Source organism: Pyxicephalus adspersus, chromosome 3 (assembly GCF_032062135.1).
Source record: "Pyxicephalus adspersus chromosome 3, UCB_Pads_2.0, whole genome shotgun sequence".
Classification (NCBI taxonomy): Eukaryota; Metazoa; Chordata; class Amphibia; order Anura; family Pyxicephalidae; genus Pyxicephalus; species Pyxicephalus adspersus.
This window is the reverse complement of record NC_092860.1, coordinates 13360098-13386567: the sequence shown is the minus strand read 5'-3', so window position 1 is coordinate 13386567 and position 26470 is coordinate 13360098. Positions and strand designations below refer to the sequence as shown.

The following is a 26470-nucleotide window of genomic DNA, read 5'->3' as shown; positions in this document are numbered from 1 at the left end:
ATGCAGGCACTGGGAGAACTTCCCCATTTACCCTGGGAGGCATCTTAACATGAGGAGGCTCTCTATGCAAACAGTGCTTTCCAAAGAATCTGAAAACAGCAAGTGAATAACTTCGGATCAGGTACTTACAATTTGCAGCTCTGTAGTCAGGCTCTCAATGTAAGATTTCAGCTTTTCGGTGGCTTGCAAACATTCCTGCAGAAAGCTACAAATAAGTCATTATTCTGGGATCAAATCGCCACTTTGGGCATACACATGAGCTGGGTTGTTCTGCGGGTATTAAATTATGCTGCTTTTTCTTTCACTGGCCTGTCACAAGCTGGGGAGGAGGAATATGACTTGTAAGTGTTACTTTGCTGCAGCAGAGAGTAAGGTGTGCTGAGCTGCAGCTGAGTGGAGCTGATGTAGCTAAAGCAAACTCACAAGTAAAACAAAGCCAAAAAAGAGTACAGGAGCTGAAATGGTTAAAGTTGAACTCCAGCTTGGCAGCTAAAAACTAAAGTGTGTATATGGGGACTGTTTTACTTGCCCAAAAAATTTAATATCCCTCAACCAATATTGTAAAGTCCAAGTAAAGGGCCTGATTTATGAAAGCTCTCCAAGGATGGAGAGGATACACTTTCATCAGTGGAGTTGAGTGAATGCACTGCTGGAGTGTCTTCGTCCGCGGTTTGGAATCCCAAGTTTTCCAAACATATTACATATAAAACAGGATTGTGATGTTACTGTGTTTGAGGTAAGATATATAAGAAGCTATATTCTACTTTTTTTCCAGAGGAACATGGATATTTGATTTGTATAAGCTCCCAACCTCGTGAGGCAGTGTTATGATCTGGGGTGCCTGTGGGGGCAGTGTTATGATCTGGGGTGCCTGTGGGCTCAGTGTTATGATTTGGGGTGCCTGTGAGGGCAGTGTTTTGATCTGGGGTGCCTGTGGGAGCAGTGTTATGATCTGGGGTACCTGTGAGGGCAGTGTTATGATCTGGGGTGCATGTGGGCTTAGTGTTATAATCTAGGGTACCTGTGGTCTCAGCATTGTTATCTAGGGTGCCTGTGGGCTCAGTGTTATAATTTGGGGTGTATGTGGGCTCAGTGTTGTGATCTGGGGTGCATGTGGGCTCAGTGTTATGATTCGGGGTGTAAAAAAGCAGTTCAAGGACATATCATTGTCACACATGGATTGGCCACCACAGCCCAGACCTTAACCCCATTGAAACTCTCTGGGATGCACTGTAGACGACTTTACACCGTGGTCCAAATCTCACCATCAATATAAGAAAAATGAATACAACTCTCAATGGAAATAAATGCTGTGACCATGTGTGCTGTAATCAAAGCTAAAGCTTTTCCAATATTCCAACAAAGTATTGGAAAGTGTAACTTTTCCTTGGCAGCCAGTATATAACACAGCAATTTCAAATGGTGGGAGCGGGCGAAATGTAATCAGCAAACCTTGAGTTTTACTGCAAAATTCAAAAAAAAGAAACTTTCATAAAGCCTTTAAATCAACCTTCTGCTATGGTCTGGAGGATGCTAAGGACCAATCCTAATGAAAGTGCTCGCTATAAATATAAACCGCCAGCTTCAGTAGCGTTTGAAGGGTTATAAGTGCTGGAACTTGCTGAAAGCCTCTTAGTGGCATGAAAATAACAGCTAACATTCCAGATACGATCTGTGTGTAACGCCCATATCAAAGCTGAAGGTTGTTTAAAGAAAGCTGCTGAAAGCTATGTGAATGCAATGTTAGACTGCATTCATTGAGTTAAGGAAGTCAATTCAATGCATAGGCTGCCTAATTACTAGAATGGAAGAAATTAAAAATTAGACATAAACTATTACTTTTTCAATGCAGCACACAATGGAGAGTGTTACCATTGTGGAATGCTATTGAGCTGCATCTGCATTGCCTATACAATAAATGACACCACTAACGCACATATTACCCATTATTGTGTGCATATAATGATAATATGCATGTTAACACAACGCATAGATGTTACCAGACCTTTAATGATTTAGCAATGCCATTACAGGAAAGGATTATTTCCTGGCCATTCTGATGACTTTCCGAAATTTGGAACTACTACAAATATAAGAAAAGTTAGCTTTTTGTAGTGTGTGTTTGTGTCACTGCCATTTTGGCCATGTTGGAAATGGTGCTGACACACTCTGGAAGTCTTGGACGCCCTTTAAGTAAGAAGGGGCTACTTTCAGGCATGCAGCATGCAGTATTCACTCCTATATATACATTATAACCCAAAAAGGGATCACAATTTGTCGGGGTCTTGACATGGCACAATTTCTACACATGAAATTGCAAATGTGTGCAATAAAACCTCTGCTCCTCGGCAGGTAACTAGCATTGCCAAAAGAAGAGGAGCAAGGAATTATTTGTAACTCAAGTGAACTTTAAAGCTACATGTGTGCATAGCACTAATATAGTAGGCAGAATTTCAGACGACGCAGCTTAATCACAGCTTAATCACTTTTTTCATAGTTTGTAGAAAGTTAGTAGACATATTATCAGTATACTGGACTCTTACTTGCACTGGGAGGTGTAATGCTTGATGAGATTCTGCAAAAGGTCCACGCCTTTCTTGCTTTTTATTTCGTTGACTTTAATCAGATACTACAATAAAACAAAAACAATATATCAGGACGGACAGTCCTAACAATATCTGAACAATCACTATACATATTTAAATTTAACACCAAGATACAGAAAAAAAATTGAAAGAGGCGTTTAAGTCTGTGATTTATGGGATGATTGGGCCACTTGGAAAATAAACTTTAGCAGTAGTATGTGACTTTAGATCAGCCATTCTGAACCAGCTTACATTGATCAGGGTTCCTCAAAATGTGTCCAGATAGATGATGCCTGCATATTCCTGGGACCACCAACTCTTGGTGGAGCCAGTTTCATGACTCTCAAGATCTTTTTATGAAGGTGGTAATTTAGTCACCACTATATTGGGGAAATTGTTTTCCCTGGCCACCATTTTAAAAGGCTTTGTCCCATTGACCCCCAAAACACTGGTTTTACTAGAAAAATATTTTAGGGGTTCCTCAGGGCTTAAAAAGGTTAAGAAAGGTTATTCTAGACCATCCAACCACCCTGCTACAGCAGGGTATAACTTTGCAATGGCTAGGATAGCTGGACCAACGTGGAAGGTCAAGCACAGAAATTCCAGCAGTGATTCCATCCATTCTTACTATACAAATCCTAAGAGCGATTCAATCTGCTAGCAACTATCCATAACTAAAACTGAATTTTTAGGTGGAACAGGGCAGGCAACATTCCTAGCAACAAGACTAGTAAATAGGAATTGTCCTTCCCACCAAATTCCGTGTATAAACCCCAGATTATCATCCACTGATTTCCAGTTTCAGAATACACAAGTATAGTGCAAATTACATGAGCTACAGTCATAGCAGGTGCCATTAACAAAAGAAAAGCAAAGAATAAAGTTTTGGCTTAAACTAAACTGGGAATCTGACTGGTTGGTATTAACAGCTTTACGTTTTTTTCAGCTTATTTCACAAATTAGTTACAACCTCTTGAACAACACAAATAGGGACTGGATTAGTCTAGGGAGAATTACCTCTAAACAGTATCTAAGATGAACAACATTCGGCAGTAAATTCTAATAACCCATAAGAAGCCAAAGTCTTCATGATGGTGCATGTGCTGCTGTGCTAAAAGGCTGATTAAAGGTTGGTGCACTGAGTGTACCAACTTAATGCATTTATAAATCTAGACGTACACATTAGACCTATTTTAGATGTTAGCTAACAATTCATCAGTTCTATCTTACATCTGATACTCCAATATAGTACCTTCCATATATGCTCATATCCTACTAACTTCAGTGTTCAACTCAGAAATTTTTAAGCCAGATGAGAAGAAGTTGTAGGTGGGTGGCAGCCCCTGTATTGTGACCCAACTCTTTAGTAACTACCCAAAAAGAGGGGGGCGATACTGAATAGTGCCGGGTGGTGAACCCAGCTAAAAGTGGCCAGGGAGAATACTAAACTTTTATGTTAGCTCTGAAGTACCCCCATTTATCCTTCAATAATAGTAGAGAAAAATAAAAAATAAAATCTGGTGACAATTCAGTTTTGTTCAGATCATTCCAACAAGGTCATCTTAACTTTTTCATAGACATAAGCGGGTGTTAGGCTATGCAAGCAATTGCTGTTTCATAGAGTATAATGTAAATGACATACGGAGCAGTTAAAAAATGGTTATATTCCTTACTTCACACATCTGCAACTGAAACATTCTTCGTTCCTTCTCCAGTTCTTCAGCTATTTCTCCTCCAGCCACCTCATTCCGGACCATTCCGTACTGCTTGGCCAGCTCCCTCTTCTCCTTCTCAATTTTAGTGCTGTTAAAACACAAACATGATTCCGACAGTAAGAACCACCAATCCCACTGATTGACGCTACAGAAAGAAAGCCACAAGTTCCCAACACCTTTCAGAAATTCAGATTTTTGGGGCCATTACAGAAAACAAAGAGCACCAGACCCGTTAGGTGAATTACTTGCTGATTAGAATGTTATTTGCTGATGTCAACCACTACCTTACTATTTCCTTACCAGTTTATTTCCCTAACCACCTCTACTTACAGAACTGTGACAGCAGAAAACAACCATTTGGTCCACTAATTAATTATTTCCGTTTCTTTTAGCCTTTTTGTCTGAGTATAGATCTGCGGTTGTCCCACGTATGCACAAATTCACCCACTGCTAACTGACTCACTACCTTTGCTAGAAATCTTCTTCAAGCAATCAATTTTGTTAGTAAAATCAATTTCCAATGAGCAATTCAAGCAAATATGTTTTTATTATATATCTATTTTTTTAAGCAACAAGTGAAAGCGAATTTGACTTTTAGAATCTTGCAATCTTCTGTAGAGTAGAGCTCAAACTGGCTCACAAGAAACCAATCGATTGTACTACAGTGCTCATGTGCTTATGAAGAACAGATAATGGAGGGGTAAATAAAAACAAAGATAAGCTCATTAATTGTTGGCTTCTCATCCATTGTACATTACCAGGATAAGGCCGGGAGAAGACTTGTATTACCCAACTTCATTAGAGAAATATCCAAATCTCAAGCCGACTGTGCTCTGGGTCAGAGCTATAATATATCAAGAATATAGGAATATACTTTAAAAGATACATTGCTGTCATATGTATATGTCATCCGTCAGCCAAAACAAAAAAAAATACACTTTCCTTAAATCCTGCAGGGCAGTCGATCGGTCCGGAGGTCTCTTCCATCGTGTCCCACGTCGCCATGGTATTGGTCTTTGTGTCGGCTCTCCAGGTGCCGCCATCTTTGCCCCCTCTTCCTGGTTCTTCTTCCTACATCACCCGACACAGGTGCGAGATCGGGTGACGTAGATGGGAAAGAAAATTCGCCAATCTCACTGCACATGCGTGAGAAGAGCAATTTTTTCCCTTTTCACGAAAAGGCTCCTTCTGTGCATGCCTCAGATGCTCGGGCATGCACAAAAGGAGCATCCAAGAGCCTCCCGGGATGCGTGACGTAGGTATTCCAGGATGCTTTGCGCTCCCATTGATTTCCGATTGTCTAGGCGATGGAGAAATAGGGGTCGGTGCGGCACCTTTTTTTTTTTTTTTTTTAAGGGTGTTGCACAAAAAAAAAAAAATGTAAAGTGAAATTGTGAGTTAAGGTACGCTGTAACTATTTGCTTGAAGTTCTTTACAACTTTGTGAAGTTCTCTTTTGGGTTGAGTGTACCAATCTGAAGTTAACCATAGATTATCACCATGATAATGCACAACAGCACCGTATACAGAAAAATTTTCCAACTTACAATTTGTTTTCATAATCCTTCCAAGCTTTTTCAAATGGTTTTCTTAAATCCTATAAGAAAGAACAAAAGCACACAAGATAATCAACAAAAAACTACATTTACTAGATAGTATATTTCTACTACAGAGCTAGATCAAGTTAAGTGTAATTCTCAAATCTGACACAACAGTTTAAAATAAAAAAGCGGCGCATATATTAAGCCCAACTAAACCTAAAATGTAATGCTTGAAGCAGTCATGCTGATTGGTGTAAATTATAGGCATTATCTCAGAACTGAGCTTTAAATATTCAAAAATTCCATTTCTAGAAGTACTGATCTACAAAGCCAAGACCTATCATGTCTTTTAGTTTCCTGTTATTTAGATGACTTCAGCTGAATTCTACTGCCTTGGTAAATGTATAGAGGACAGTGGGAAAGTTTGAGGAATGCAGTAGGTTTGGAAAAAAAACTCTTATAACACAAAGACCTTTATACTATCCTGGATCTATTCTAGTGTCAGAAATGTTCTAATAGATGGAATATGAATATATACATACAGGTAGTCTCCGGATTAAGAACATCCGACATAGGAACGACTCCTGGGCTTCCCTGACGCTCCTGTACCGTTCGCATGACTTGCAGAAGAAGTATTTTGCTAAGCACAGCTGAGATCAAGCTCTTCTGCAGCCTCTTGTAACTCTTTAATGACCAGGACAAACTCTGCAGTTGTTTCTTTTTGCATATCAAAGCACAGCTTGCACCAGATTTTTTTTTTTTTTTTTGTTTGGATTTTATACAGTAACTGACACCACTCTGCCTAATAATATGTTGGGACAAACATCTGCCCTAATTGCATTTATTAAAATAATGTACCAGTTCCAACTTGCATACAAATTCAACTTAAGAACAAACCTACAGTATGTAAGTATCTTGTATGTAACCCAGGGACTACTTGTATTATAAACATATGCATGTGTAAATATAAACAGTAAAAACAAAATGTAAAGCTATAGTACACAAATAACCACTAAGCAAATACAACACAAACTGAAAAACACAAATTCAAGGTACACCAATTAAAGTCAACTAAAATACCCCCAAAACCCTATAGCCAAAAGTTTTCAATTAAACAAAAAAAGTATTTTTTTTAAGCAAACTTCACTTAAGCACTTCAATGGGGCTGATTTATTAAAGCTCTCCAAGGCTGGAGAGGATACACTTTCAACAGTGAAGCTTGGTGATACAGCAAACTTGGAATGGATTTCCTAAAAGTCATTAGTTATTTGTTAGCAAATGTTTTTAATCCTGGACCAGATTCATTCCTGGTATGGTGGATTACCCAGCTTCACTGATGAAAGTGTATTCTCTCCAGGCTTGGAGAGCTTTAATACATCAGGCCCAAGGAGTGAAGTTAAGAGTTTCCATTGCAGTGGAATTTCGTTTATGGTACAATTGGTAGTTTTACCAAAATGACATTTGTCCCCGCTTATCGCAGGTGCAGCATTAATATGTTGTACTTTACAGCTTCACCATTTATCTGGGGATTTCAGAGAATAGTAAAACATTGTACTGCATTGGACCAGGACCAGTAAAGGTTCAGTAATATTGGCCCCGTATGCATTCAGAACTAAATAGCTGCAACACTTTGATAGCTCAGATAGTGATCAATGGACTCTGCATGAGTTTGGTTCTTTAATGGTAATGTTGGTCTCTTTGTTTCTTTCTTTGTTTTTTCTTCCACCATTTCATTTTGCAATAAAGGAATCCCCTGCTTCTGCACCTAGGACCCTAAGAGCCAAACTTTCTGCATTGTTGCATCACTGAAACTCACCCCTTTCACTTCCTTCAGATCTCCTTTGACCAGCGAGTTCAGAAAGTAATTAATATTGTGATTAAAACTCTGCAGCTGTAAGACAAATGAAGACAAATATGCAGATCAGAGACTGTTACACAATTTATTTCTCACACATAGTCTTACACTCTTGTCAGCCATCGGTGCATATGTTATACATTATTTCTCTTTGTATTCTTTTATAACAGTTGTGTTTGAGGGTAAATTCTGCTCCAATTTAAACTAAAAAGGATTATTATTTTATATTTTTTAGTAGAAACTCAATTCTTGTTTGCATTTTGTTATTACAGCCTGACTTTCTCTAACTTGGAGCTAATCCTCCACCACTTGTCATTCCACTGTTCAATGAGAATGAGCCGATGGGCCACTACGGAAGATTCCCTGGAAAGTTGGATAAAAGTTGGCAGGGCAGTGTATGGATTGTAATGATATATGTACATTGGAGCAGATCAGGGTGAGCTGAGCTGCTCACTCTAGGTTGAAAGGGGTATATCACAAGCTAAGCTACCAAATTTATGCTGGAAATGGGAAGCAAGTTGAGCTGGGCTGCTGAGACTTTACTGGAAATGGGGAGCCGATGATCTGGGCTTCCCAGTTTTTACTGGATGTGGGAAGCAGGATGAGCTTGGATGTTGAGTCTTTGCTATTCTGGGGAATTAGGGTGAGCTAAGCTGCTCAGTCTTTGCTATAAAGAGGCAACAGGGTGAGCTGGGCTGCTGAGTCTTTGCGATGATGGAGGAGCAGGGCGAGCTGAGCTGCTAAGTGTTTGCTGTAACATGGGAGCAGGGTGGGCTGAGCTGCTGACTGTTTGCTGTTAGAGGGGGCAAGGTGCACTGAACTGCTAAACCACTGCTAGGAGGGGGTTGAGCAGCTAGGCTACTACATGGGAAATCTATGGAATACTTCAATCCTTTTGCTATGAAGGTGAATTGCTCCACAGTGCTTGCAGCTACAGTGGTCAGTGACAGATTTTTATTTAACTCATCTACAAATTGTTATATAATAATATGATGTAAATGTTTAAAAATCCATAGCCTGATCAAAGTCACAGTTTAAGACACATGATCCATAAATATGTTTTCACTAAAGTTATACTACAGGTAGACAATCAAAAATCCGGCCATTGATAATCTGATTCCTTCAGTTTTCCGGCATGAATTTCGGATCGTTTTTTCAATACAGGGACTGTAGTACACTGTTTGGCCACTAATGTTTTGCTGGCGCTGTTCTGCAGGTCTGGCTTGTTAATCTAAATACACGTTGAGACGTCCCTGCTGCCTGCTCCCTGGAACTGTGCCAGATGTCCGCAGTGCTGCGAGAGGAAGGCTGGCCTGTGTGTGGAGGTAAGTATAACTTTTTAAAAAATCCTGAATTTTTGAAAATCCGGCACTCCTTAGGTCCAGAGGTTGCCAGATTTTTGATTGTCAACCTGTACATATTTCCATACCATGTTCTTCATTGGTGTCAACAACTCCTTGGACAACTCAGCAAAGGCACTGAAAGCGTTACTCAGGGCTTCTTCTCCATTGTCCCGGCAGTTTGATGATAGTTTTTCCAGTGTGGCAATATAAACCTCGAGGTGTGTGATGTGTTCTAAAATAGAAGATGACAGGATGTGAGAATTTCCCTTTTATTCTGTTCTGTATGATACCTAGAGGCAACAATTATTATTATAAAACAGAATTGATATAGTGCCAACATATTACGAAGCGCTGTACAATAAATAGGGGTTGCAAGTGACAGACAGGTAGAGACAGTGACACAGGAGGAGAGGACCCTGCCCTGAAGAGCTTACAATCTAGGAATAACAATATAAACCCGACAGATGCTATAACCTTCTCTTCTCTATTTAGGACTTTTGGCCAGAGTTGTGTTTGGTCGTATGTATTAAAACACACCAGTCTTCCACCACCACCATTTTCCTTCACTGGCTTTAATGTGGAATTAATACATTTGGACAATTGGTTGCTGTCCATGGTTGCTCCTTCGACTTATGTGTGATGATATGTGAGCACACACAGCAAAGTAGTAGAGGTCAACTAACTTCATGTGGGATGATGGGGTTGGTATTTAAACCAAGCTGTTAACAACAAATATGAAGGACTAAAGCCTATATTTTAATAATAAATGTTACTAAAATGTACATTAATAGTATTCTTTGCTATAAAGCACTTCCACATTTATTTGCCATGTGTGCAAAGCCATTGCATTGGTTATGTGGCTTCTGCCAGAACACCTTGAGGAGCTGACTAGTTAGTGTCCATGTTAGAGAGCTTCTTTAGAAAAACTTAAAAAGTTCTTTGTTCCACAGATTAGACCCACATACGCTCATGGCTCTAATAAAAAATACAAATCTAATTCACTTCAATTACATTTTCCTTAAAGTATGCAGAATATTACCAGCAATCAATTTGGGTTAGCTTATCAAAGCCATTTTTCTTAGTAAAACTCTGTGAAGTCAAAGCAGCTGACTGCAGCAGCTTGCCTAATGAATATAGGAGACAGGCTGCCAAACGCCCCATGCCCTGTCCAGGGTGCTGAATACAGATTAAGATCTACACAATCCAAATATATGATGTAGATTTTACATTAGGAGTTAATGATGGACACATTTGGATCTGGCTCACCTGAGAATGAAATATAATGACACGGCATCTGTTTTGGGGTCACAAAGGCTAATGTTTTTGCTATGCTACTAAGAATATATTGGTAGCTGCTTCCTTGAGTGGTCTCTGCCAACCCAAAACGACAAAGCAGTTTGTGCCCAAACTATACTCATACCAAAGAGCACCTGTGGTTGTGAAAAACAAAATGTGAGATTGTGAAGAAGGGGGTTGATAGGAAATGCTGTTGGGATATTTTATACTTATCTACAACATGGAAGGCAAACACATTTTCTTTCCCAACCTGTTTTATACACTTAAAGCGTACCTAAACTCAGAAATTTCACTTTACATAAATGTAACATATATATTTATGTTAATTACAAATTCTGTTGTTTTTTTTTACTTGCAACAAACTTTAAAAAAAAAAAAAAAAGGTGCAGCACAGCCTGGTAATTCTCGATCGCCTAGGCAACCGAGAATGAATGGGAGCACAGAGCCTTCGGGGATACCTAAGTCACACATCCCAGGAAGCTCTTGGGTGTTCCTTCTGTGCATGCCCGAGCCCTTTTGTCAAAAGGAAAAAAAATTGCCGATCTCACGCATGTGCAGTGAGATCAGAAATTTTTTTTTCAATCTACGTCACCCCATCTAGCGCCTGGGTCCGGTTACGTAGGAAGAAGAAACCAGAAGAAAAGGAGAAGATGGCGGCACCCAGAGCGCTGGACCAAAGACGGATGCCGGGATGATGCAGGACCTGATAAAAGAGACCTCTGGATGATTCTGACTGCCCTGCGGGAATGAAGGTAAGTGTATTTTTGTTGTTTTGGGGTACTTTTGAGTTTAGTTCCTTTTCCCCTCCTGTTTAGCTAACCTGTGACTTAGAAAGTTGTGATGATGCATAAAGAACCTTATTGGATGACTGTTCCTTATTTTAATGGGGAAAAAAAAACTTGGCAGGATATGACTGCCTCTTTGCCATTGTTTCCTAAAGGAAAACACCGACTATGCCTAAAGGTAATCTGTCCCTGCTCTAAACTATGGCGCATGACCACCATAGCCTCGATTCACATATATGGCAGCCCCATCTTCTAGCCATTAGGCCCCATTTCAGACCAGATGCTGACCGCAGGCTTGATCCCATTGCTCCCATTCAAAAAAATGAGAGTGGTTGGGAACAATTTTGTGCACTCATTTGCACACCATTGCAATGCTGTTGCAGCTGGATCAACATTCTTGCCATAACCATGAAATGTAATGGTAACCCATACAAACGTGTTTATTTGCAGTGCGGTTTACCACTCCTGGGTGCATAGTTAAAGTTTGCTGTGCACCTAAAAGCAATCTGGCCCTGTTCAAAATTATACTGGTGCACAGCCACCATGAACTCCATTCATAAATCTTGCAGCCCCATCTTATAGCCATTAGGGCCAATTACAAGCTTGCAGATGACCACAGGCTCAACCAATTGGAAGCAGTATAGGGCATGCATTGACACATGGTTGAATTGCAATTGCACTGGGGTTGCAGTGCAGTTCCTGGAACATTCCCCTTTTTGCCATAACTATAATGGCAAGGGCAAAGTGTGCAGACATGCCATGCAGTTCCTGGATGCTTCTTGCCATAAATGTGTTAACCTGGGGTGCAGTTTACCACTCCTGGGTGCATGGAAAAGGTTTTCTATGCACCTGGAAGAGGCTTATGATTTGGTTTGCAACCACAAGTGTAAACCTTGCCTAAAGCTACCGGTCACCAATGCCTGTAGAATACACAAAATACTAAAAATGAAGTAACCCAACTATTTAAACATATCCATGTACCTAATTGTACTTATTCTAAAATGGGTATTGTTATCTTGACAATTTAGATACAAAAGATTTTTTGTCGGATTTCTCAGTGTTAGAATATTCCATTATAAAAGACATCCTGCACGTAGGACGGCAGTCTTCACTGACAGACATATATCTAATAATTATCCTGACATTAGTCACATCTTCACAGCAAGTAGAGAAAACCAGCTGCTGGGTCTGAAATGACCTAAAAACTCAATCCTCTCCAGCGTCCGGCACTGCTGGGTATGCCGCAGATAATCATTTATGATGTACGTGCTGTGCCATCATCCAGACCCTTCCTGCATGCATGCAGGCAATGCTTGCAATGAATAGAGATCAGTATAGCATAGGATCCCATTGGGAAACCAGTGGTAGCCATTGAAAGTATCTTGTTAGACAAACAGTGAAGGAGCATGGAGGCCACAAGATTTTGTGTTTCATGGTCATATGACAGGACAAAGAACAAAAAATTGATATACAGATAAAAGTGAAAAAAGTGGGTAAAAGCCCAGTTTTTTTAAACAATCCTTTATAGTGGTATCCATCTATCATGTACTTACGATTGGTGTTCTTCTATTCAACTTGTAAAAAGCCTCATTTACTTTCATTGGATTGTACTTCTAACCTCTTAGTTGACACCTGGAAGGCTGCTAGGACACCAGAGTCATTACTCCAGTCCCACTGGACACCTTACAAAGCATGGCCTCTGATGATGCTTGCTGATGGGGGCATAGCTAACAGATTTATGTTCCTTCCATCATATTTATTGGTAGAGCTACCCATCAGATTCATGGAACAATAGGGTGTAAGACATGGATAGGGTTGGGTCAACTTCAACAGAAAAAGCAAGGAAAAGGCCATACAAAATACCTGCAGCCTATATTTTTGTACTTGACTCTTTTTGCATGGGACATTTACTATAGGTAAATTTTGTTTTTCAGCTTTGTCATCAGTTTTTATATCCACATTTGTTGTTACTTTAAAGTGAACCAGTCACAAACATGCTTTATACGTATATGTGTGTGTGTTGGACTACAGAATGCTGTTCCTCACTCTCCCCCTCCACATGCCTACATTCATTTCTTTCCAAGCAAAAACTGATGCCGCTTTGATTCCCAAAGACCTGGCCACATGAATATAGGGAAAGGGATCTTCGGGAAATGAAGTTCTGGGGATGTGCTAATAGGAACTGACCTGCCAGCAGCATTCCTGCAAGAATTTTACAAACCTGGTGATAAGGAAACTGGGAGTAAGTAAAGCCGATTTTTACTTCATGATCAAGGTAACATAATTAACTATATGTTTGTATCTGTTTGTAGGAATTAGAAATATAAGAAGTATCAGTCAAGTGTTCTCCCCAGCCCTTTTTAGCTGGGCACACCACCCATCACTTTCCAGTAACCACCCAGCTACTTTTCTATGGTAACTGAAAAGTTGGGTCACAATACAGGGGCTGCCACCCACCTACAATTTCTTAAAACCCGGCCTAAAGAAAATTCTGGGATGAACACTGCAGTCATTATGAAACTAAACCAAAAAAAATGGTGGGTGGTTGAGGCTCAGTGGTTAGAAGTCTTTCCTTTGCAGTGCTGGGTTCTGAGTTTCAATCCTGGCCAAGATACCCCCTGCATGTTTGCATGTTCTGCCTGTGCTTGCAGGGGTTTCCCCCTCTCCATTCCAAAAACACGCAGTTACTGGACGTTATAATGCCCCCCCAAGAAACTGGCCTTGGGATGTGTTGAAATCAAGCAGCACAACAAAATGCAGCCATGGGCACAATAGAGAATAATAATATAGAAAAAAAGGTGAATATAAACAGATAGTGTTGGTGTTCGAATTAGGGCTGTCCTTATAATCGACCCGACGATGGCTGTTCAAATTCGGATAGACCCGACCCAAAAAACACGGAATTCGTGTATAAAAAATGTGTAAAAAAAAAAAGAGGCTTTAATGTTAAATTAATTTATTGAATGTGTGTGATTTGTGTTACTAACTTTTAATTTTTTACAGGTTATCCCACAATGACAGGATGATTCCAACTGCTGCACAGCCATGGGAATCCACCTGTCATTGTGTGATCCCCAAGTACTAGAGGTTAAACGAGGACAAGTCTCCCCATTTATTCTCCTTTAGTGCTCTGTGAGTGGATGGGGAAAGGAAAATCCTTATTCTCATTTAACACCTAGTGTTAAAAAGGAAATGAGACTTATTCTCATTTAACACCTAGTGCCCGGGATCCCACACTGACAGGAGGATTCCCACGGCTGTGCTCAGAATGAATACAGCCGTGGGAATCATCCTGTCAATGTCACGGGCTGTGGAGTCACAGACAGTTCTGCTAGGGCTGCAAGATCAATCAGGGGACAGAGCTGTCAGCTCTGCTCTGCTGATTGCTCTTGCAATTCTACACAGTCATGAAAGTAACCCAAATTTTCCCCCCATAGACTTTATTGGTGTTCAAATTTGGCGTTCGATCACCCAAAAAATATCAATATATTCGATCGAATAGCCGCTGAATCGAACACTGAGCTATTCGACCAACACTATAAACACAAATGGTTGCATGTCTTTCTTTGTTATATGATAGAGAGGAGTGTGTGACACAAGAGAAAGCATATTGTAAGGAACTTATCCGTCCTGCAAGCCCACAGTGTCCCTGGGGATCCCAGCCACAGAGGGAGACGCCGCTGTAGCAGGCAGCATGGCCGAGGCTGCTGCTCTGCTCACAGCTTGTCTCTCTCTGCAGGCGGAGGGATCCATCCTGGCCAAACTACTGTTCAGCCAGGCGGCATCCCTTGCATCCCTTCGGATGTGGTTACTGAAACTCCTGCTCTCAGCACTCCTTTGCATGTGCGAAGTAGTGCACGTCCTAGGGGTGCTGTGGGAAGAGGTGCGCGTGCTACTATGCGTTCCTCGTGTACCCCCCGAGGGCGTGGCACTCAGCTGCCTCGCCCTAGGGCGGGACATAGTTAGCCTGAATTCACTTGGATTCACTTAGTCTCCTATCAGACGGCGCCAGGTGGTGCAAGGTCATTGGTCACTCTGGCCATTTAAGGGGAGCCTGTCCTGTACACCACTGCCCACTATAAGCCTCTGTTAACACAGTGTGCTTGGGTGCATCCTTGTGTTGGTTTAAGTTTATCTGCTTTTGTCATCTCCATAGTGACCTGGACTGAAACTGACTCTGCTTGAACTCTGCCAGCCCTGACCTCGGATTGTAATTGACCATTCTGCCTGCTGCCTGCCCTGACCTTTGGATTGTTCTTGACCTGTCTTTGCCTTACCCTCTTGTACTTCACTTGTTTGGACTTAACCCTTGTCATGCTTTATGACATTGAATAAAGCCTGATTGAAGGATATCTGGAGTTGGTTGTGGTTTGTGTGCCCAGGCGCATTACACATATAACACGTTTGTAGACTTTATAACACACACCTTCTCCTGCGCTGTGTTTAGCCTTGGCCGCCTTCTTCATCTTGTTGAGGACGTTTCGGTCAGCATCCAATGCCTGAAAAGTAAAATAATAATCCATTATAATACAGGATGATCACTTCTAATAGGCATGAGACAATAAATGTGCTAGATATCTTAAAATGTGTCAAATGATCCATAATAACTAAGCATACATTAATATGAACAGATGATTAAAAAGAAACCTATTGGAGTCAATTTATAAAAAGGGGAATTAGAGAGAAGGCGACATTGGTGACGCCATTTGGAGAACACTCCAGATCCAATGGGAGCAAAAGGTTTTATGATTTGGTCTCAACAGTGTTTTGTATATCTTTTATGATTTATCATGTTCAGCGTGTTAGGAATGATTTTGTAAGTGCTTTTAAGGTATACATTGGAAAAAAAAAAACATTTACCACATAATCAAAGGGTGAGTTAGTTCACCACCTTTGCCATTTTACTAGTAAGTGTGAATTGGCTTTAATAGGATTGTTTTTTTAAGAAAGCTTTCCCCAACCTTTATTGCACCAATGATTGTCTGAATAGGCCTGATTTAATAAAGCTCTTTGAGTTTAGATAAACTGTCATGGGTGGACTTGGGTGATCCAGCAAACTGGGAATGAATCGGTTTCAGGATTAAAACCACTTTCCATCCAATAGTAAATGATTTTTAAGTACGCCATTGCAGTTTTGTTAGATCACTCAGGTTCAACAATGACAGTGTATCTTCCCTTGGGATGAGCTGGAATGCCTCAGACATTCTCGCAATAATTTCCCCGAACTTAGGATGGGTCCGTAAAATTTCGGCGAACCGATTTCGTGAATTCCATTGAACTACAGGTTCCCATGCTCCCTGGGTTGATAAGTACAGCCCGGGGAGTGTGGGAACTTGCGGTCACAGCTGATTGGAGGCACGCGAGTGGAGTTTCTCCATTGAGAGTTCATCTGAGTTCGGCCAGAACACGACATCGTGGCAAATCACAAGGCCGTTTAAGCGTGAAAGGCCCGATTCACCGCGAGATGGAAATTAAAAATTTTGCTTGCTTATCCCTAATCTCCTTCAGTCTTAGAGAACTAATATTCATTAATAAATCTGGCTGAATGAAATAATAAGAGAGAGGACACCGAGTCCTACAAGGATGGCTGTAGCCTGGTTCGGCACAGCCCTGGACCTGGTAATGGTCCACAGCCCAGTAGAAAAAAATCATTTTATAAAGTTGTAAACCATTTAAAAAATGTTTAGATTTCTTTAATAAATCCCCTCCCTGTATATATCTCTCTAAATTGGGCTCTATAGGCACTTGTAGGACACCCCTGTACAGCACAGTAGGAAAGTATAACATACAGGGAAATAGAACACATAAAAAAAAAAAAACATCTGAATCGCGGCTGAATAATTTACAAATAGATCCCAATGTGTTAGCAGTGAAAATATATTATAGACAATTTTTTAATCTATTCTAGAAAATAAGGTAAATAAATAAATAAAAAAGGTGTCAACTCTTAAGAAATACTTTTGTATAGTAAAGTTTAAAATTAAGTACAGGTTCACTTTAAAATATTATTACAAGACCACCTTTAAAATATATTATATATTCATATATGTTTTCTAGGACTACAGCAGTAATAATAACTGTGATAATGAAGGACTCAGAGTTGAACATTTTATCACAGCCTTTAATCCCTTTTGAGATTTGTTTGCCCTTTAAATTTTTTTTTATTGATCTGCTTTTCTTTAATAGATACAAGTCTAAACTATGCAGATCTATAGAAAGCAAAATCTCCTCTAGAATCCGCTGTAGATCATTAATGTTCCAAGCTCCCCGGGCTTTGGCTTGGGATGCAAAGCTCCAAACAATTATTGCGGTGCCCATGGGAAAGCTGGCAGCAGAGTAGTATAACTTGGGGGATGGGCACATGGAACGCAGAGTGGGTAAATATCAGATATGATGCAATTAAAGACATCCTTTTGGGACTCCCAATCCAATAACTGACCCGCTCTGGATGCTTGTGTCTGACTCACGGCAGAATCACAATCGAGAATTCCTATTAACCTATCCAATGCTGAGGCCTTTGGGAGCCTGCCAACTCCAAACTGACGGCATTACCGCATGTTCCAGACTGTGCGTGGCTGTGAAATTTGTTTTGTTTCAGAATGTAATCATGGTCAAGACTGATGACAATTTGTCTTATGGAAAACAATATAAACATTTAATAAAAATATCTTCAATCAGTCTGCAAACTTGACATTGTTTTCATCCAAAGATCACCAGAGGATAAAATCCCAGAGCAATATCTGAAAAACCAACAAGCATTTGTATAATATATATAAATAATTGGCTACATTCCAGGAGCCTATTTATAAAGAAGTGGTGGTCAGATCAGCACTTTTTTGATCTTCAATTTTTTTCTGATCTGATTTTCATATTTCTATAAAGGAGCATGGCAATGGTGGATTAATTTTATCTTGTATTTATGTAGTGCTAACATATTACACAGCACTTTACAAAGTCTAAAGACAAATGGATTTAGAATCTGTTGTACCTATCTTTGTAATTAACACAATCAAAGGTCAATTGTTGAAGGAATGCCAATAAACCTAAACCCATGTTTTTGGGATGTGGTTGGAAACCGGAATGCCTAGAGCAGGGGTGTGAAACTCAAATACACAGTGGGCCAAAATTAAAAACTTAGACAAAGTCGCAGGCCAAACTTGAAACTGAAATAGCACCGCTACTACAATTCCCTACATCTATAAAACAGTCCAATGCAGGGCCACTCATGGGGAGAGAGGCCTCTGGTCTATAGATGCGAGTGATGCCGCTATTACAATTCCTGGAATTACTTATCTATAGACGCAAATTATCCCGGGAATTGTAGTAGCAGCACTATTTCAATGCAGCAGTGAGCCAGCTGCAATTCATTTTCAGGATTCCTTGGGGGGCCAAAAAAAGGATGTTGCGGGCAGATTTGGCCCATGGGCCAGAGTTTGACACCCCTCGCCTAGAAGAAACCCACCAAACCACTGGAGGAAAATACAAAGTTTGTGCCTATGTCCTGGCCAAGATTCATACCAAGGACCCCAGTGCTGCAAAGAAGTACTAGTCACTGAGCCCATAGTTACCTTACAGTGGTACTTGGAAGCTCCAATCACTTCAATGGTGTAAATGATTGGTAAATGATGGTGTAAATGATTTCTGTTTTTCCAAGGTGGAATACGCGGCCCATTCATTATAATTGTGGGTGTTATAGCCACTTTTGAAATGGTGCCATCAAGATGTTTAAAATAAAGACATTGATCTCCATTGTGCCGGATAACTTTTGTCACTGCTGTTTCCTAATATCATTATGTTATTTTGCTATCTGTGTACTTTAGTGGAATGTTCTCTTTGCACCCTATTCCAAAGATGTAACAAGATACAGCAAATCAAGGGAGATCACCTCCTAGACAGCCGTCCCAGGGTCAAGTGTCTCCATTGGGAAATTTCCCCTGACTTCTTGTCGGCTACAATTTAAGAATGCAGTAACACGATATTGGTTAAATACCTAAGTCATGTGGTATACTCATATGAAACTATAATACCTTATGTAACAACAATCTATATAATGATTTGAAATATGAAATTGTCTGCCTATAAATGCTATTTTTTTAAATCTGTTTCATATGTCTATATTTTTATATATGTTTGAATTTTGCTTTGTGTGGAATAAATAAACTGTGAAATGCTATGGTGGTATCATTAATACATTGAGAAAACCCCATTTATATGGTCCCACATTATTTATACTTACAATTTTGCACGGAACTTTTGTGATAATGTGCATCAGTATCAGTCCCAATAGGACACAAAGACAACAGAGGAACTTTTCTACACACACATGTTTAGCCTAGAGAAGGGGTCAGCAAACTTTTTTGGCTACTAGGCTATTTTAGGAAGTCAAAAAGGCACACTACGCCGGACTCTCTCATGTCCCACTCTGATGGCTCCGCCCCCCACCAGGAATGCCCCTAAAGAGAAATCCCTCTCCTCTGGAATGCATATGGAGGAGAGGGAACACCCCTAAAAAGAAAATCCCTCTCCTCTGGAATGCATATGGAGGAGAGGGAACACCCCTAAAAAGAAAATCCCTCTCTTCTGCAATGCATACGGAGGAAAGGGAGTAGCCCCTTACCCCAGCCGAGGAAGTGCTAATGCCAGCCGCGGTATATAGGGAAGGGATGCAAAACAAGGAGGCTCAAGAGCCGGTGGGTTGCCGACCCCTGCCGGCTGGGATTAAGTTGGATCAACCAGGGGGACGTTAGGCCGGAATGGACTACTGGCCAGGCCGTATCTGGCCTAAAGGCCAGAGTTTGCTTACCCCTGGCCTAGAGATTCATTTTATGTTTGAGTCACAAATCTAGAACACTTGAGATCAAGAGATCAAAATACTACAGCTATCAGACCAGCAGTACACTTCCATTTCAGCTGCTTATGTGCTTTTCTGAACTTGAACTCTTGAGATTCGCAACAGGTTTACCTTACGGACGGGAACCCTGGGACACATTTTTCTCAATTTTTTTTTTTACCTTATGTCGAGATTTTAAATAATCAATTAAATAGAATAAATTCAAATACTGAATAATAAAAAGAATAAATATAAACATACTACCCAAAAAAAGGTAGAAAAAAAAGTCATTTTGTCAGCCATCATTCCCAGTAAATCAATCACTGACGATGACAAGTTCTCGATATGCCACTGAACGCCGGTCCCTTTTACAACCTTGGTGCCGCAGATGACAAGTTAATTGGGATCAGATTCTGGGTTTAGCTTTTTTTGCTGACACTGGTTAAAAACAGTAACCGCCAATTGGAGCTTAATGAAGGAGAAAGAGCCATTGCAGAGTGATTAAGCTGCAGTAACTTTGGTGTTAGTCTGCTCACTCTTAATTGATGATAGAAATGCTGCGGTCATACAAGAAAATGTTATATTCAAAGCTGAATTTCAGGATGATAAAAAAATCTGCAGTTTGATTCATTCAAAGATTTGTTACTGTGTGTGTTTTATAAAGGAAAGGATAACTCCCTGAATCTTAGCTTCCACTAATCCCCTTCACAGAAGAACAGGAACGAGTACAGAAGTATTGGAATTGTGCTTATAGGCTTCTATTTGCATTTCAACTGCTTCTTTTCCAATACAATTCAATGATATTGCAAAAGCAGATTGAAAAAGGCGAATCCAGCTGCAAATTAAGTCAAACATGGGTTGGAGGGAAGTTAAGTGCAGGCCAAATGCACCTGAAAAAAGAATTTGTCTGCTGATGTAAGATAGAGCTCATTAACACATGCCCTTTGGCTATAAGGATGTACGGCTTTGCACATTGCTGTCAGGCTAACACTGGAAGCCACCTGACATAAGGGGTGTAATGACATTAAACAGTTTGCTGCCATTCTTTCCTAATTCAATGAAAGGATGGGGCGGGTCCTGCATACTTTTAGGTCTAGGGAACTCCTGCTATGATTACTATACAGTGTTCTCCCCGGTCCTTTTTAGCTGGCGCTCACCATCTGGCACTTTTCAGTAACCACGCGGCTGTTTTTGGGTGGTTACTAATGAGCTGCATCAAATTACAGACAAAAAATTACAAAAAATTCTGGATTGAGCACTGCTACTTTATATCTACAGTGGAAAAAATGCCTCTTACATTGCTGACCAGTGGGAAGAATGTTACCTCTACAGATAGCCAAAAAGATCACTGGTGTCCCCTAAACTGACCTGAGAGTTGCAAATTACTCATTGCTCAAGGAACCCTTGTGGTTTCTCTAGAAGTTGCCTGGGGTTGTTTGATCAGTGGCTAACCGACCTCCCTATAAAATGGTACCTGCATAGTTCTAGGGCTAACACCATTTGGCAGAGCCAGTTACATGAAACCAAGGACCTTTTTGTCTGGAAAGGTGGCATCATGACCGATATTGTATAGTAGTGTTTTTTAACCTTTTTGAGCCACAGCACATTTTTTACATTGAAAAAATCCTACGGCACATCACAAATCAACAATGTTACAAAATGACACTGTAGCTAATTCTCTTGTCTCTAAGAAAAAACAAGGCAATTAAGCTACCTACTGCCACCCACTGACATGGAAGAGTATTACATTACTCTGCCAGTCACTACAGCAGCACAGACACTCGATAATGGTAATTGGATAATTTCCCACAGTACACCTGAAGATCTCTCACGGCACACTAGTTTGCCGCGGCACATTGGTTGAAATTCACTGGTATAGGGAACAATGCGGAAGTCCGAGGGGTTCTCCAACACTGGAAAATCATTTTAGGGTTCCTCAGGGTTCAAACAGTTGATAAAGGTTGCCCTAGAGGAACCCCTGAAGGTCTCAGGAACTCTTGCTAAAAATGATTATACCTAAAGCTCACAGTATATTAGTGAGATCATTAAGTTGTAAAAATGTTACAAAAATATGGCATTTCTAGATTGACACTCATACAGATACATTTTTTAGTCCTGATGACAAAATTAAGTCCTGATTAAGTCCTGATGACAAAATTATCCATTACATTACTGCATTAGTAGAAGTGACCCATTACGTTGGTGATTAGTGGAAAATTTCCCATGGTATCAGTAACATAAGTGTTAGAGATCAATTTGCTTAAGAAATTTTCTCGACCTTTTTAACATAAGGGAATCCTTGGAAAAATGTTTAGGTCTTTATGGAACCCTTATAACTACAATATCCACAACTCAGAGTAAATTAGCTAAAATAATCATTGGCGTCACCTAAATGGACCTGAGAGGTGCAAATTGCTCATTGCTCAATAAACCCCAAAACAACCTCTGGAGGAACCTGGTTAAGAAACTGTGCTCTAGTGCCTAGCTGTGCTATCTGGTCAAAGAAGACTGGTCAAAAAGAATGAATACCACTGTGGAACAATTTTGAACAAATTTTTTGTTGACTTTAATTTTTAAGCTTATTTACACTAAAATAGGTATGCTGATTCTAAAACTGCAGTTAGCTTTCTTCTGTCAGGTTTTTCCTCACCGCTTATAATAATGCGATTACCGTAGTGTGGATTTGTATAGGCTATTCATTTACACGCAAGACAATGTAGTCAGAGGTTGTGCTGCTCTACGTAGTGAATAAGCAAAATTTATTTTTATACTTACACATGTATTTCCTTGTCCTTTCCTTTCCATGTCTGGCTCTGCTGTTTCTCGTCGTAAGTGCCTAAACAACCCTGATTAATTTTGTTATATCTGTGGCAGTTTCACCATTCCCAGTCAAAGGGCGAACATCAGCACATTTGTAGGACAAGCCCATTTGGCATATTTCAAATTAAACTTGGTGATCAAGATAAGTCTTGGGCCCCTCAAAAGGTGTGCAAACAGTGTGTCAAGGGTTTACAGATGTGGACAAAGGGAACGTGTGATAAGATGCCGTTTGGTATACCTATGGTTTGGCGAGAGCCAGGAGATGATTTCAGTGACTGTTAGTTTTGTATAGTGAAAAATTCAGGATATAACAAGAAAAATAAATGTAACATAGAGTATCCTAGTCTACCATAGGCTATACGCCCAGTGGCTCATTCAGATGAAATCCCAATGACGGTTTTTCTTATACCACCCTCTCTTGAACATGATAATGGTGATGAACTAGGTGAAAACAATGATGAAGAGTTTAAAATTGAAGAGGACTGTTCGTAAGGGATTTGATCAGCATGAGTTGAGTGATTTGGCACGTGATTTGGGACTATCGAAGACGGTTTCAGAACTCCTAGCATCAAGACTGCGAGATAAAAACTTACTTGAAAAAGGAACAAAGGTCTTGTACATTCAAACTAGAGAAATTGCATTTCTGCAGTACTTTAGAACGGACAGTGGCTTTGTGTATTGCCATAACATACCTGGTTTAATGAAGGAATTGGGAGTTCCAATCTATAACTCAACTGAATGGCGACTATTCATCGATAGCTCTTAGCGGAGCTTAAAGTGTGTCCTCCTTCACAATGGCAATATACTTGGGTCAGTCCTAATTGGCCATTCAGTTTCTCTTTGTGAGGAATATACAGACATAAAGAGAGTCATTGAGTTGTTGCAATATCACCAACCTTAAAATGGTATGCTTCCTTCTTGGTCAGCAATGCGGATACATCAATTATCCCTGTTATCTGTGCATGTGGGACAGCAGAGCTCATGAGTGGCATTGGGTGAAAAGGAATTGGCCTCCAAGTTCTGCCCTAAAACCAGGTGATCTAAACATTCTACATGAGCCACTTGTTGATAGAAAGAATATTATATTCCCGCCTCTGCACATAAACCTGGGTCTGATGAAGCGGTTCGTTAAAGCTTTGCCAACTGAAGCAGACTGTTTCAAGAACCTCATTTTGGCATTTCCTAGCCTGTTATTTAAAAAAATAAAGGCCGGTGTGTTTGATGGTCCACAGATTCGGTAGCTCATCAAAGATGAACATTTCATCAGGACAATGTCAGAAGTCGAAAGAATGCTTTGGTTATCATTCAAAGCCATTGTCAAGGACTTTCTTGGAAACACATGAGCAAATAATTACACAGAAATTGTCCAGAAACTCTTGGAGAGTTACAAAATGCTTGGTTGCAATATGAGCATCAACGTGCATTTTCTGCACAGCCATCTTTCTAACTTCCCGGAAAACCTTGGTGCAGTCAGTGATGAGCAAGGTGAACGATTCCACCAAGATTTGAAGGTCATGGAAGGACGGTATCAGGATAGATGGGATGTGCATATGATGGCTGACTATTGTTGGAGCATCCAGATGGAATTGTCCTAACACTGAACACTCCAGGAAAAGCTATAAGCGTAAATTTTTATCTTGACCATTTACCCGAATAATTTTTAAATAGTTTACTGTAAAAAAAATGTCATGGAGTAACAATAAATCCTTTGCATGAACAAAAGAATTTTTAATAAAGAGTTCAACTTATTAGTTCATTATTTTTTTATTGTATGTAAAATTAATAGGTTTTTGACAAAAATGTTGGGTACCCTGTATCGTAAAAACTGGATGTGATAGCAAAAAACAGATCATTTCTGGGTTCACCACCCAAAAATTAGTAAAAAAACAAGTGTAAATCTAACTCAACAAAAAATGCATTCCCCATTGTAGTCCTTGAATGAGTGAAATGGCCAACATTGTGGTGGCTCCCACCAGCTGCTACATTACAATCGTTTTCTATAATGACATAGTAACCAATGGGAGGGATGACAGAGCAACAGCTTGCCTAGGGTTAAGCCTAAAGCTTGAGGGTTATTTCATAGCCTAGTTATGTTGAGGATAATAATAAAATAATTTTTTTACTAATATAATCAAGTTTTTTATTTTTTAGGAATTACTAGGGGCACCACTGGTCCAATAAGGATGGACCTTCCCATTTTAATAAAGCCCAACTCAAACTCAATATTGAACAATGTAAATTCCCATTGCAATAATGTCACCTAAAATATAAATATTCGGTTTGGCATTACTGGAATTTGCCTAGTACAAATCTGAGTTTGGTTGGGCTTCAATAATGAAGGGACTATAAGACTTGTATTTTTCCCAGACACATTGACAAAACAAAACGTGATGTTTTACATCTTTAAAGCTATTATGGATATTTCTAAGGTTTAATATTCCTGCCAGCAATAGATGTGTCCAAATGTACAACACCAAGGACGCAGCGTCAATAATTGAATCAAGTCTAAAACAATGCATTTCCAGTCACAAGCTGCCTTGGTTTATAAATAGCAGTAAGAATACATATATAGCACTGAGCCAAGCTGTGGCTGAGTCAAGCAGCTCTTGTGATGACACTTCCTTGTGGTGGGCTAATGTGTAAAACATACGGTATAGCACATCCTAGGGCGACATCCAAAATGGAACAACAGTAACTCCTAAGCATGGTGATTGCTGGCTATAAAGTGCTCTATGTCTACATATTTCTGTATATCTGCCAGCAGCCTTATACCCCCCTCCCCAAAACAACAGCGGCACACTTTGATCCATGGTGATATCCTTCAACGACCAAATCTACCTGGAAACACTGAACTTACCACTGACAAAGTAAACCATCCAAGGTACAAAGAACCCTGGGTAAGTAGCATCATAAAGACATGTTTCGATGAATCCCTAAATATGGAAGCTTTGATAGCCATTGGAAGGAAAAGTTACTCTGCACCATGGCAGACAATAATAACAGGACCACACAGGTCTGAATCTAGAGTTACCCAGATGAGCTCCTGTACCCTCTAGGCGGGCTCAGACATCCCTGTGCATCTCTGCTGTTATCCTAATGTCAGTAACTCCAGTTACGGACGTCTTGCTGCCAATATTGACTGTGGACCTAAAAGAATATTCTCACCCAAGTTTAGGTGTAAACACTTGGGAATAACACAGTTCCTATATATTTCCTTGACTACTACTGATATTTTACTAAAAGATAACCCTTCTATCAGGGCACTGTATCTTAACTTGCAGAGGAAGCCAATACGGTGAAACGCGTCAGCTTTGAAACTTTGTGAATCTGTCAAAATACCTTAAAAGAGTACCTACTCAAAAGAGATTAGTCAAAAAAAACTTTTTTTTTATAGCAAACTGTCTGGGAAATCCCACCATGATGCGGTATGGGATTGGAATAACGAATACTTTGATTGTATAATTTGTTTTATTTATCCTATTATATTTATATGACATTACATTTACATTTAGTTATTCCAAACTCTACTATTATTTTTATTTTTTATTATGATTTTATATTAATCTCTATCTCTCCCATATATATATATATATATATATATATATATATATATATATATATACACACCGTGTTTCCCCGAAAATAAGACCTACCCGGAAAGTAAGACCTAGCACTATTTTGTAAACCTGCCCTAATATAAG

At 39.9% G+C, this 26470-nt stretch overlaps 1 protein-coding gene across 2 annotated transcripts in view; it reads right to left on the bottom strand.

The window, feature by feature from the left end:
• The window catches only part of LOC140325678 (arf-GAP with SH3 domain, ANK repeat and PH domain-containing protein 1-like), a 121924-nt gene that overhangs the window by 46602 nt on the left and 48852 nt on the right, over positions 1 to 26470 (bottom strand). For both annotated transcript variants that reach the window (XM_072403648.1, XM_072403647.1), the window contains exons 2-8: positions 15546 to 15618; positions 9125 to 9270; positions 7657 to 7731; positions 5847 to 5896; positions 4259 to 4388; positions 2544 to 2629; positions 130 to 205 (exon numbers count right to left, since the gene is read on the bottom strand). In XM_072403648.1, the coding sequence (XP_072259749.1) occupies positions 130 to 205; positions 2544 to 2629; positions 4259 to 4388; positions 5847 to 5896; positions 7657 to 7731; positions 9125 to 9270; positions 15546 to 15618 (636 nt within the window). The remainder of the gene's footprint in view (positions 1 to 129; positions 206 to 2543; positions 2630 to 4258; positions 4389 to 5846; positions 5897 to 7656; positions 7732 to 9124; positions 9271 to 15545; positions 15619 to 26470) is intronic.